We start from the raw sequence: 12206 nt of genomic DNA, 5'->3' as shown, positions 1-12206 counted from the left end.
GGCTTGGCCATCTTGAATAATGAGGGAATATAAATGCGGCTTTCTCTTTAAGAATACAACTTCTTTCCATGCACTTGGAAGAAATACAGATTTAATGAGCAATTCTGCTTATTTTAGTAATTAACTGTTAATTTAGGTTGGGTGGGGTAGATGCCTAAATTAATGCTGTGCTTTTGAGATTATATTAAAGCTTTATATGCTATTTGTGGAATTGGAGATTCAGTGACCAGCAGTTCCAAGTTATCCTACTGCATTTTTAAAAGCCTTAAATGAACACTAGCCATCTCCAAAAGATAAGCCAGACGTCCATTGGGCCAAAAAACAATATAATTCCAAATAATTACTGGCAGAGCTGTGTTGTGTGTTGGTATAGTATCAGACCCATTCTGAAGTAGCCCCAGAGCAGCACTTGTTGGGAGGAACAAATTGCTTCTTTGAGCCTATAGCCAAATTCTTTATTTAAACCACGCCCCTGGTAAAAGCTGTTTCACAAGTAACGGACAGGTATTTTATTAAATTTGCTATGATAAGGATCCATTACAACAACTTGCATTAATATAGCACCTTTAACGTAGTAAAACGTCCCAAGATGCTTCATTGGAGCATTGTCAAACAAAATGTGACTCCGAGCCACATAAAGAGACATTAGACAGGTGATCAAAAGCTTGGTTAAAGAGGTAGGTTTTAAGAAGCACCTTAAAGGAGGAGGGAGAGGTTTAGGGAGGAAAGTCCAGAGCTTAGGGCCTAGGCAGCTGAAGCCACAGCCGCCAATGGTGGAGCGATTAAAAACGGGGATGCGCAAGAGGCCAGAATTGGAGGAGAGCAGAGATCTCAGAGGGTTGTAGGGCTGGAGAAGGTCACAGAGGTAGGGAGGGGTGAGGCCGTGGAGGGATTTGAAAACAAGAATGAGAATTTTTAAATCGAGGCATTGCCGCACTGGGAGCCAATGTAGGTCAGTGAGCACAGGGGTGACGGGTGAACGGGACTTGGTGCGAGTCAGGGTACAGGCAGCAGAGTTTTGTCTGAGCTCAAGTTTATGGAGGGTGGAAGATGGGAGGCTGATCTGGAGAGCATTGGAATAGTCAAGTCTAGAGGCACAAAGGCATAGATGAGTTTCAGCAGCAGATGAGCTGAGGCAGGGGTGGAGATGGACGATGTTAGGGAGATGGAAGTAGGCGGTCTTGGTGGTGGAGCGGATATGTGGTCGGAGGCACATCTCGGATAAATAGGTTGCCAAAATTGCAAGTGGTCTGGTTCAGCTTTAGGCAATGGCCAGGGACAGTGTGTAGAGTCGGTGGCTGGGAAACGGCATTTGTGGCGGGGACCGAAGACAATTATTATCTAGGTTATTTAGGCAGAAGCTAATAACGAACACAATAAGCAAAAGAATCGTTTTAGCTACTATCACCATATCTGGTGCGTTGACCCTGATTTCCAGTATGCCAGGGCCTCGACTGTTGATCAAGCTCTGGACTTCAGCGTTGACTCACAGCTCTGAATGGATTTCCTCTCACACAGGCTCAAGAATCCAACTATCAGGCAAGCGCAGTCCTTTAAATGCTGGGCAGGTCTCGGCTCATATATAAGTTCACACACAGCTTGATTGAATTTTACAGCACTGAAAAAGTACATTTGCACTTAGTTCCATTCCCCTCCTATTTCATCATCCTTTATACATTTTCATTTTTCAAACATTTTCCACTCTTTTAAAAGCTATTATGGATTCTGTATCCACCACTGTTTCTGGTAGGGTATTCAGTGTCCTGTAAACTCTGCATAAAAAATGTCTCCTAACCTCTCCCTTCATTCTTTTGGTGGTGATTTTATATTTATGCTCTGTTTACTGATTCACCAACCACTGGAAATAGTTGTTCCCCTATTTATCTCTTCAAACCCCCTCAATTTTGAACAGCTGTATCAAATCTTCTATCTTTGATCTAGTGTAAAAAGCTCTGTTTTTAGTCTCCTCATTTTAAAAAAATTCGTTCATGGGATGTGGGCGTCGCTGGCGAGGCCAGCATTTATTGCCCATCCCTAATTGCCCTTGAGAAGGTGGTGGTGAGCCACCTTCTTGAACCGCTGCAGTCCGTGTGGTGAAGTTTCTCCCACAGTACTGTTAGGAAGGGAGTTCCAGGGTTTTGACCCAGCGATGATGAAGGAACGGTGATATATTTCCAAGTCGGGATGGTGTGTGACTTAGAGGGGAACGTGCATGTGGTGGTGTTCTCTTGTGCCTGCTGCTCTTGTCCTTCTAGGTGGTAGAGGTCACGGGTTTGGGAGGTGCTGTCAAAGAAGCCTTGGCGAGTTGCTGCAGTGCATCCTATGGATGGTACACACTGCAGCCACTGTGCGCCGGTGGTGAAGGGAGTGAATGTTTAGGGTGGTGGATGGGGTGCCAATCAAGTGGGCTGCTTTGTCCTGGATGGTGTTGAGCTTCTTGAGTGTTGTTGGAGCTGCACTCATCCAGGCAAGTGGAGAGTATTCCATTACACTCCTGACTTGTGCCTTGTAAATAGTGGAAAGGCTTTGGGGAGTCACGAGGTGAGTCACTCGCTGCAGAACACCCAGCCTCTGACCTGCTCTTGTAGCCGCAGTATTTATATGGATGGTCCAGTTAAGTTTCTGGTCAATGGTGACCCCCAGGATGTTGATGGTGGGGGATTCGGTGATGGTAATGCCGTTGAGTGTCAAGGGGAGGTGGTTAGACTCTCTCTTGTTGGAGATGGTCATTGCCTGGCACTTGTCTGGCACGAATGTTACTTGCCACTTATGAGCCCAAGCCTGGATGTTGTCCAGGTCTTGCTGTATGCAGGCTCGGACTGCTTCATTATTTGAGGGGTTGCGAATGGAACTGAACACTGTGCAATCATCAGCGAACATCCCCATTTCTGACCTTATGATGGAGGGAAGGTCATTGATAAAGCAGCTGAAGATGGTTGGGCCTAGGACACTACCTCATAAATAACGGCTCCCGGCCCTGCTGTCATAGTGACTCTCTTTCTTGTCCTTTCCATAGCCTTAGCATCCTTCCTGAAATAGGTTTCCCAAAACTGGACACAATGGGGGTGAAATTGGTCTTTGACAAAACAAGCGATAACAGAACGGCAGCCTGTTTTACACCTGCCCGAATTTCTTTTCCATTGACTTCAATCTACTTTGGATGAATGGTCATGTTGATCGTGCACCTCACCATCCGGTGGTCAGACCAGCAACTAGCACCACTCATTACATGGATGATCATAACACTTGAATACTGCACTGGTGCACAATAACATAGTCAATCAGTGGCCAGAGCGAGGATGCATCCAGGTGGTCTTGCACTTGTTGGCTTGTTAAAACAGTGTTGGTGATGGCTAGCTGGTGTTCCATGTAGATGGCCAGGAGGAGAGGGCCTTTGGAGTTTTCGCTGCCAACTTCAATTATGTTTTTCCATGAGGTGTGATCACGGCCGACCTGAGCATTGAAATCTCTGAGGATTATTAGTTCATCATTTCTTGGTGTTGTGATGATGAGATCTTCATAAAACTGTTCTTTAATGTCATTGGTGTTGGTCCTGTTGGTGCGTAGGCACTAATGATGGTGGAATAGCGCTGAAGCCAAAGGGAGATGCGAATAACCACCAGCCTGTTGTTGATGCCTTTGGCATAGCTTGTAGCTTGTGTGCTAAATCCATGCAAAGAGTGAAGCCTACACCGGAAAAGTAACTTTCAACTTCTAGCTTGCCGATGGCGTAAAAGGTGTAGCCAGCACGGACCGCCTCGAACTGAGAGTTGTTAGAGAGCCAGGTCTCACTAAGAGCAGCTTTATCAATACATCTGGCAAGCTCTCTACCAAGAATAGCCGTGCGTCTGTTGACGCCATCAATATTGTTAAGTAGAGTACGAACAACCGACTAACCTGTCTGTATAAGTCACTCAGTACTCTTCACTGTTACCCATGCTCCCTATTTTAGTATCATCTGCAAATTTTGATAATATGTGCCCTATATTGAATTATTGGGTGAATTAGGGTTGGTGAATTCAATGTCAAATCAGGTATGGAAAGAGAAATAAAAAGAGGGAAATAAAGATTGAATTAAGAGGGAGAGAGAAAAGAGACAAATGAAAAGTAAGAAAAAAAATTAAATTTAAAATTTGACATTTTTAAAATCTCCAACAATAATTCATTACCTGAAGGAATGAGACTCCATGGGCTCGATGTTACCAGGGCTGCGGGTTCGCGGCGGGGGAGCTATTGGGCACGTGGGTAACGCGCCCGGTGAAATCAGTCTGCCCCACGCACGATCGCAGCCTAATTGGATCCACTTACCTGTTCTTCCGGGTTCCCCACTGCTGAGCTGCGCGGAGGGCGGACTGCGCATACGCAGTAAGCTCTGTCAGCTGGAGGAGCTCTATTTAAAGGGGCAGTCCTCCACTGACTGATGCTGCAAGAAATAGGAAAAATTACAGCATGGAGCAGCCCAGGGGGAAGGCTGCTCCCAGTTTAATGATGCCTCACTCCAGGTATCAGTAGATGGGGTGAGGAGGAGGGGCAGGACAGAGATCTTCCCCCCGGCAGGCAGGAGGAAGCGGCCTGCCTCTGCCACCAGGAAGGCCTGGCTCGAGGTGACAGAGGAGGTCACCAGCACCACCAACATATCGCGCACCTGCATACAGTGCAGGAGGCGCTGCAATGACCGAAGTAGGTCAGCCAAAGTGAGTACACTTACTCATTCCCCTAAACTCCGTCTGCCACATCACCGCCCCCACCCCACATCTTCTTCTGCACTGCCAACACTACTCTGTCACATTACCCCTCACACCCACTCAAACCTCATCCTCATCTTACCTGCACTTACTCACTTCGCCAGTACTCATCCCGCCACTACCGCTCAACCCAATCCTCATACAATCTCATGGCTCTATCTCATACTCACCCTCTCATGGATCTCTTTCACGGTCAGCCGCACTCAACCTGCCACTACCTGTGCTGCAGCCACAGGGCATGCATCACATATGTGTAGTAGAAAGCGTAAGGTGAGCATGAAGGGGATGCACAAGGGTGTTTGAGGGTTTGTCATGGTTTTTACTTCTATTGATTTCCGACCAACTCACATCATTAAGAAGGGCGGCAGGTAAAAGCCTGGGAACTACAGACCGGTGAGCCTGACATCTGTAGTGGGTAAGTTGTTAGAGGGTATTCTGAGAGACAGGATCTACAGGCATTTGGAGAGGCAGGGACTGATTAGGAACGGTCAGCATGGTTTTGAGAGAGGAAAATCATGTCTCACGAATTTGATTGAGTTTTTTGAAGGGGTAACCAAGAAGATAGATGAGGGCTGTGCAGTAGACGTGGTCTACATGGACTTCAGCAAAGCCTTTGACAAGGTACCGCATGGTAGGTTGTTACATAAGGTTAAATCTCACGGGATCCAAGGTGAGGTAGCCAATTGGATACAAAATTGGATTGACAACAGAGGACAGAGGGTGGTTGTAGAGGGTCGTTCTTCAAACTGGAGGCCTGTGACCAGCGGTGTGCCTCAGGGATCGGTGCTGGGTCCGCTGTTATTTGTTATTTATATTAATGATTTGGATGAGAATTTAGGAGGCATGGTTAGTAAGTTTGCAGATGACACCAAGATTGGTGGCATTGTGGACAGTGAAGAAGGTTATCTAGGATTGCAACGGGATCTTGATAAATTGGGCCAGTGGGCCGATGAATGGCAGATGGAGTTTAATTTAGATAAATGTGAGGTGATGCATTTTGGTAGATCGAATCGGGCCAGGACCTACTCCATTAATGGTAGGGCGTTGGGGAGAGTTATGGAACAAAGTGATCTAGGAGTACAGATTCATAGCTCCTTGAAAGTGGAGTCACAGGTGGATAGGGTGGTGAAGAAGGCATTCGGCATGCTTGGTTTCATTGGTCAGAACATTGAATACAGGAGTTGGGATGTCTTGTTGAAGTTGTACAAGACATTAGTAAGGCCACACTTGGAATACTGTGTACAGTTCTGGTCACCCTATTATAGAAAGGATATTATTAAACTAGAAAGAGTGCAGAAAAGATTTACTAGGATGCTACCGGGACTTGATGGTTTGACTTATAGGGAGAGGTTGGATAGACTGAGACTTTTTTCCCTGGAGAGTAGGAGGTTTAGGGGTGATCTTATAGAAGTCTATAAAATAATGAGGGGCATAGATAAGGTAGATAGTCAAAATCTTTTCCCAAAGGTAGGGGAGTCTATAACGAGGGGACATAGATTTAAGGTGAGAGGGGAGAGATACAAAAGGGTCCAGAGGGGCAATTTTTTCACTCAAAGGGTGGTGAGTGTCTGGAACGAGCTGCCAGAGGCAGTAGTAGAGGCGGGTACAATTTTGTCTTTTAAAAAGCATTTGGACAGTTACATGGGTAAGATGGGTATAGAGGGATATGGGCCAAGTGCAGGCAATTGGGACTAGCTTAGTGGTATAAACTGGGCGACATGGACATGTTGGGCCGAAGGACCTGTTTCCATGTTGTAAACTTCTATGATTCTACATATTATATTGGCACCACTACTGCCACGTCTTTGCGAATCTTGTCTGGTTTGTGCAATAATGCCCTTTCCTGAGGATCACAATGAAGACCCACACCTGATGCCACCCATTGTGTCACTGCAGAGTGGGTGTAGGTGTATTTGCAGGGCTCTTTTGTGCAGATGACTGAGAGACGTCGGCGATGTCCCCGGTGGCACCCTGGAAGGATGCGGAGGAGAAGTTGTTGAGGGCAGTGGTGACTGACAGCAACAGGTAAAAAAATGGTGCTCGGGCCAGCTGGGAGCAGCTCGGCATGAAGGAGGCTGCAGATGTCCACGACTACATGTTGAGTGACTCTGAGCCTCCGTGTGCACTGCTGCTCAGAGTCGAGGGTAGGGCCCTCTGCGACGCATCTCTCTCTGCGGTTGCCCTCCCTCCTGCTGTGCAGGTGGATGTGTCACAGCACTCTGTTGTGGAGCTCCACGTGTCAGAGGTGGACGGCTTGGCCGGCGAGGCTGGTGATGCTGTTCGCCCTCCAAGGAGGTCATGACTGCAGCTACGTGGCCCCCATCTGGAAGATGTACATCTGAGGGGGTCCGCAAGGTAGGTACATGTGTCTGGACCCCGGGGTAAGTGTGCAAGTTGGTGAATTTGATTGTCAGGAGGAGGGTGGTGAGGCCAAACTTTGTCCCAAGTGACAGAGTGGCCTCCTGCAATGCGTGAGGGTCTCCCCCCGCCACCTGTCAAATGGACCTTTGCAGCTGCCACAGGCTGACAGCTGCAACACGTCCATTTCAACTGGGAGTGTTTCTCCCAGTATGGGAAACAGTCCCAGTTGTTTCTAAAATCCCACCCCTCCTGGCATATTCCCTTAATCAGGAATGTTAATGACCTGAAATAGCTAGATAAATATTGTTAAGTGGCACCCCGCCGGCTTTAATTGCCTGCGGGAGTCCCACATGTGGGGGCTGCACACGCACGTCGGTGCGTCTGTGGGGAACCCTGAAGTGGGCGGGTTGGAGCCGGGCTCCCGACCTGCTCCGGAATTCCCCGATTTTCGGAGCCCCCCCCCGCCAGGAACGCACCCGATAGCGGGTGCTAAAATGGAGCCCCATGCTTTTAATGGTTGACTTTCTGGACCAGAGAGGTTGATTGGTCGTCATTAACAATTATCACGTTGTTAAAAGGGTACTTACGCTATTAATTACTAGATTTAACTTTCTCTGGCGAGTTCAATGGGCAATTAATGTACAAGTGCAGCATCTTCGTGAAACTCATGGGGAGGTTAAGAGCGAGGTGCCATTTTCGTGAAGCTAACAGTGGAGCGGCGCAAATCTGCCAGCAATTTGTGGTGATTCGGAATTCACGGGGTATCTCTTCCTCACCACAAGTTACTGGCCGATTTGTGTAATAACGGTGTGCATTGTTCACACGTCGTTATTTTTCCAGCAAATTCCGGCCCAATATAAATGCATTCAAAAAAACATTTTTATGATTTTCCCACACATAGTGACCTATTCTTCCTCAAAATTACTTAACTCCTATCTGAGTTACGGTGTTTTCTCCATTATTGAGTAGGTGCCAAGAGCTGCGCTTGTGGTCAGTTGGGATGTATAATGCCTTTTGATGCTCTCCACTTCAGGGATCCTGACTGACAGTGTCATAAAACTCATGATAATTAGGCCAGCAGACCTATGTATCAGTTTAGCACTGGAACTTAAACCTGTAACCACTGGATTGTGAAGCAAGTGTTCCTGCTGTCATGTTGCAGAGTACAAACTTAATCAAAATTAATCATTAATGGTAATAGTCTTAATAATTAATGGGGAATGTTTATCCCGAAAATTTGTTTGCCAAGTTTTGAGATCCTCCCCTTTAGGGCAGAGTTCCGGCAGGGTGGGATCTCCATCCATTTCTCTATATCCACCCCAACCCTGACCTATTTTCCTGGTTTGGGGTTCATTCGTATACAGGGTGGGTTCCCTGGTGGGATACCCTCCGTCAAGGGGCAGCCAGCCAGTTTGAGGATAGAAAATCCCAATGGTGTTGCAGCAGGAATTCTACTGCAGCATCTGTAGAGGCAGTGAGAGACCTTAAAAGGACAGAAGCACATGGAAGATGGCAGCTAGGCCTCCTCTGAAAGCTTCGGCCTCGGGCAAGACCAAGGTCTTCAGCAGAAAAGTGCTGGGCCCAACTTAGAGGGACAGAAGACTTCTACAAGGCCCTCTCACTCCGTTATGAAAACTTGGGGCTTACTGGAACCTACTGCCACCTTTGTCATGCTGACCCCAGGAAGCGGCAGTAAATGGGGCAGGCAGGAGGTAAATTCATCAGGGACATGAGCCCCACCGTGTCCCCCCATCGCCATTTGAATGCAACATGTGGGGAAGGAGCGGTCAGTGTCCGCCCCAGAGAGCGGGGAAGGGAAATCCTGATCAGCAATGGTAGCCTCGCCACTCAAATTTTCCCTCATTCTCCATCACAATCCCACATGATTTTGCAGAGGAGAACTCCCCCTCTGAAATGTGCGACAGAACAACACTTTTTCTGCACGTGATAATGTTCTTCACATTCGAAAATGTTTAATTGTAAAAATCTCATTGTCCCTTGCATAGTAATTAAATGACACTTGGTTCTCCTGAGCTCTTTTCATCCCCAAAATGACAACTTTCCCCTTTAAGATACTGAAACTAAGTGAAGACCTTAAACTGTTTCTCTTGTAGCAACATGCCCCTGGTGATATACTGTAGGTAATTAAAAGCTAAATTAGATTTTAGAAAAACTTACCTGATCATAATAGTCAAAGATATCATTAAATTCTTTTGACGACATATTCACCCCCTGAAAAGTGAAAAAAAAATTCTCTGACTGAATGTTGCATTAAATAATGGTTCTGCAATTTACAACTCATCACTAGATCATTTAAGCCATCTACAAATATATATTTGAGTGGACCTTCTTGGTGAGTCAGAGGCTATGGAGAAATTTGAGATGTGGTAAGAAACAGTGAAGTGCTATGTAAGGAGTTGAAAAAGGTACAGTGGAGATAGTGAGAAGGAAGGGAAGGAGTGGGTGCAGTTTAAATAAAGACTGGCTTTCTACTATAGCATGGGAAAATCTGTAGGGAATAGTTTTAACAGTGCTCAAAGCACTTAAGAATCTTACAGCCATTTACCACTCAAAGTGAGAATTTGGCACCTGCCTGAGAAGAAGCAAGAAGCTGATTTTGAGTTGGCTTCAGGTGGGATGGCACAGCACCATCCATTGTGGAAGTGTGAGTTAGGAGGACTTGTAAACAGCTGCCACCTACCCTGGAAAGGGAAGCTGCAGGCTTCCAACAAAAGTAAGTAAAATGATAAGTAAATTCTGGCATGACAGGAAAGTGTGACAGTGACAGGAAAGTGTGACAGTGACAGGAAAGTGTGACAGTGACAGGAAAGTGTGACAGTGACAGGAAAGTGCATGCATATGCAACAATTTTAATACATCATACATCATATCTGCAGTTTTATGTGTCTCCCTTTGTGAGGCTGAGGGTAGATGTATGTTTGAATTGTGGAATGGAATATGCAATAGCCCCAGTTGCTGATGTGTACAGCACACTGTTTATCCCTATACATGGTTGGATGGAAACATTTTAAACTGTCAAATGTACTTATTCCAAAGAAATTGGCACCTACCTGAAATTTGAGGAGAAAATTTTCTTTGTCAGGAAGTAACCTATCAAAAATGAATTTACATGTATGTGGTTTATGCATTTATATTACATAAATAATACTGTTGCTTTAAAAAACTGTGTATTGAAGATTACATACCTTGCCATTTCTCCCAGTCCCAGCTTTCCATCATTATTTGAATCGAACATTTTGAGCTAAAAAAATAAAAATGAAAGATTACTAAAATGAATCAAACATTAATCCTATTCAGAAAGTCTAAATGAGGTCAAAATTTAAAAACAAAAAGTTGCATTAGGAAATTTAGGGCTTTTCACATTACAGGACTACAACTCACTGATAAAGAAGTTAAATAATGATAGTTTGACATTTAAATTCCTTTTGTAGTCATTTCTCTCTCAATGACCCGCTATGCTTATAACTACTTATTCTATTTGACTGTTTCTATCCTTGCACCAGCATCTAACTTCAGAAATCCCAAGTCACTTAGTCAAATGGATGCTGATCTGCATTGTTCATGAGTGCAGTTGATAGCAGGCTTAAGTATGACCAGACTTGTACCACAGGATGTTGTTTTGAGAACACTACTACATCGTTTACTCCTTGTCCACCATGTCCAGCAGGAGAAATGAGACATGAAAACAAATCTATACCAAAGACACCAGCAGACAATCCTTTCAGTATCAATTCTGATTTTCCTTTACAAATTCCATAGTTCATTTTTGAACTTAATTTCTGCCAATTAGCTGTATTTGTTCTATCATATAGTATCTTCCAATGTGGAGTGCCTCAGCATATTATCAACTGAAGATGAGCATTCATAGCAAGGAAAAGTTATAGTTTTACATTTATTTTTATTTGATATAGGTTGATTATCAGCTATGTGTTGGGGGTGGGGGTGGCTCGGGGGATTTGTAATGTTTTCAAGGTTGGGTCTACACACATCAGTTATTTGAAAGTATATATATATAAAATTGTCAGACTGATCCCTAAAAAACTACAGTTCCCTACTATCAAATGTGTATTTCTGCACATAACCGTCTAGTCTGAGTAGGATTAGATGTTCCTTTTCATGTTTGTTCTTGAAATCTTCCTTCAGTAGTTAAAAGCTTAAACTGTACTATAAATTGAACAGTGTACTGCCATTGTTGATAAGTATACTCATTGCACAATGTTTTTAACATTACTTGCTAAATAGAGCAATGATGTTGAGATTGTATTTAATCTATTAAAATATAATTCTGCAGAGTATCAATTTATTTTTATTCTACTCTTCACATTTTTACTGATTGTGTGATTTTAAAATTGCCCGTTCAATCTGTGCTGACTTTAGTGCTTTTCAAGCTGTTTCTTTTTTTGTGTGTGTTTTTTTCGGATCTCTTAATGGTGGTGGTTCTTACCAATGTTGTCTTGTTAAGGTAAAAGTACTCCATAAGGATTTTGGAGAAAATATTAACCTCACAAATAAATTCATAATGCATACACGACTTTGCCCCTGGGATAAACACACTGCACAGAGGAATTTTTCTATCTTCAAGCATTTTCATCTGTGTTAGGGAGCATAAATATAAACTGCTCCCATCTGAGCTTTTGTTGCTCAAAGGTGAAATCTCTTCATGATGCTTACAGAGTGTTGATATCTATGCTGAATAATATAGATAAATGCTGTTTTGGTCCTAAACCACTGATGTTACATGCACCCAGTAGCTACACTTCAACTTTATATGCCCATCTGGTTATCTACTTTTGGACATGCAAATAATTGGCTTTTCAAACTCTTGTGGCTATAAATCCACAAGAAATAACAACATTACATGATAATGTACATGATAAAAGTAATCTGTAATTGTACACAATTTTTAAAAAATCATTTCACTCTGATTTGAAATGATTATTTCTCTAAAAATAAGATGTGGAGATGCCGGTGATGAACTGGGGTGTACAAATGTAAGGAATCTTACAACACCAAGTTATAGTCCAACAGTTTTATTTGAAAATCACAAGCTTTCGGAGGCTTTCTCCTTCGTCAGGTGAA

General features: G+C 44.2%; 1 protein-coding gene across 1 annotated transcript in view; it reads right to left on the bottom strand.

Moving 5' to 3' along the window:
* The window catches only part of calb1 (calbindin 1), a 45859-nt gene that overhangs the window by 2393 nt on the left and 31260 nt on the right, over nucleotides 1–12206 (bottom strand). The window contains exons 7-9 of the mRNA XM_067979453.1: nucleotides 10313–10368; nucleotides 10178–10217; nucleotides 9285–9338 (exon numbers count right to left, since the gene is read on the bottom strand). Of these exons, the coding sequence (XP_067835554.1) occupies nucleotides 9285–9338; nucleotides 10178–10217; nucleotides 10313–10368 (150 nt within the window). The remainder of the gene's footprint in view (nucleotides 1–9284; nucleotides 9339–10177; nucleotides 10218–10312; nucleotides 10369–12206) is intronic.

This window comes from Heptranchias perlo, chromosome 3, assembly GCF_035084215.1.
Source record: "Heptranchias perlo isolate sHepPer1 chromosome 3, sHepPer1.hap1, whole genome shotgun sequence".
NCBI lineage: Eukaryota > Metazoa > Chordata > Chondrichthyes > Hexanchiformes > Hexanchidae > Heptranchias > Heptranchias perlo.
The sequence above is the reverse complement of the archived record's forward strand: the minus strand, read 5'-3'. Positions and strand labels throughout refer to the sequence as shown.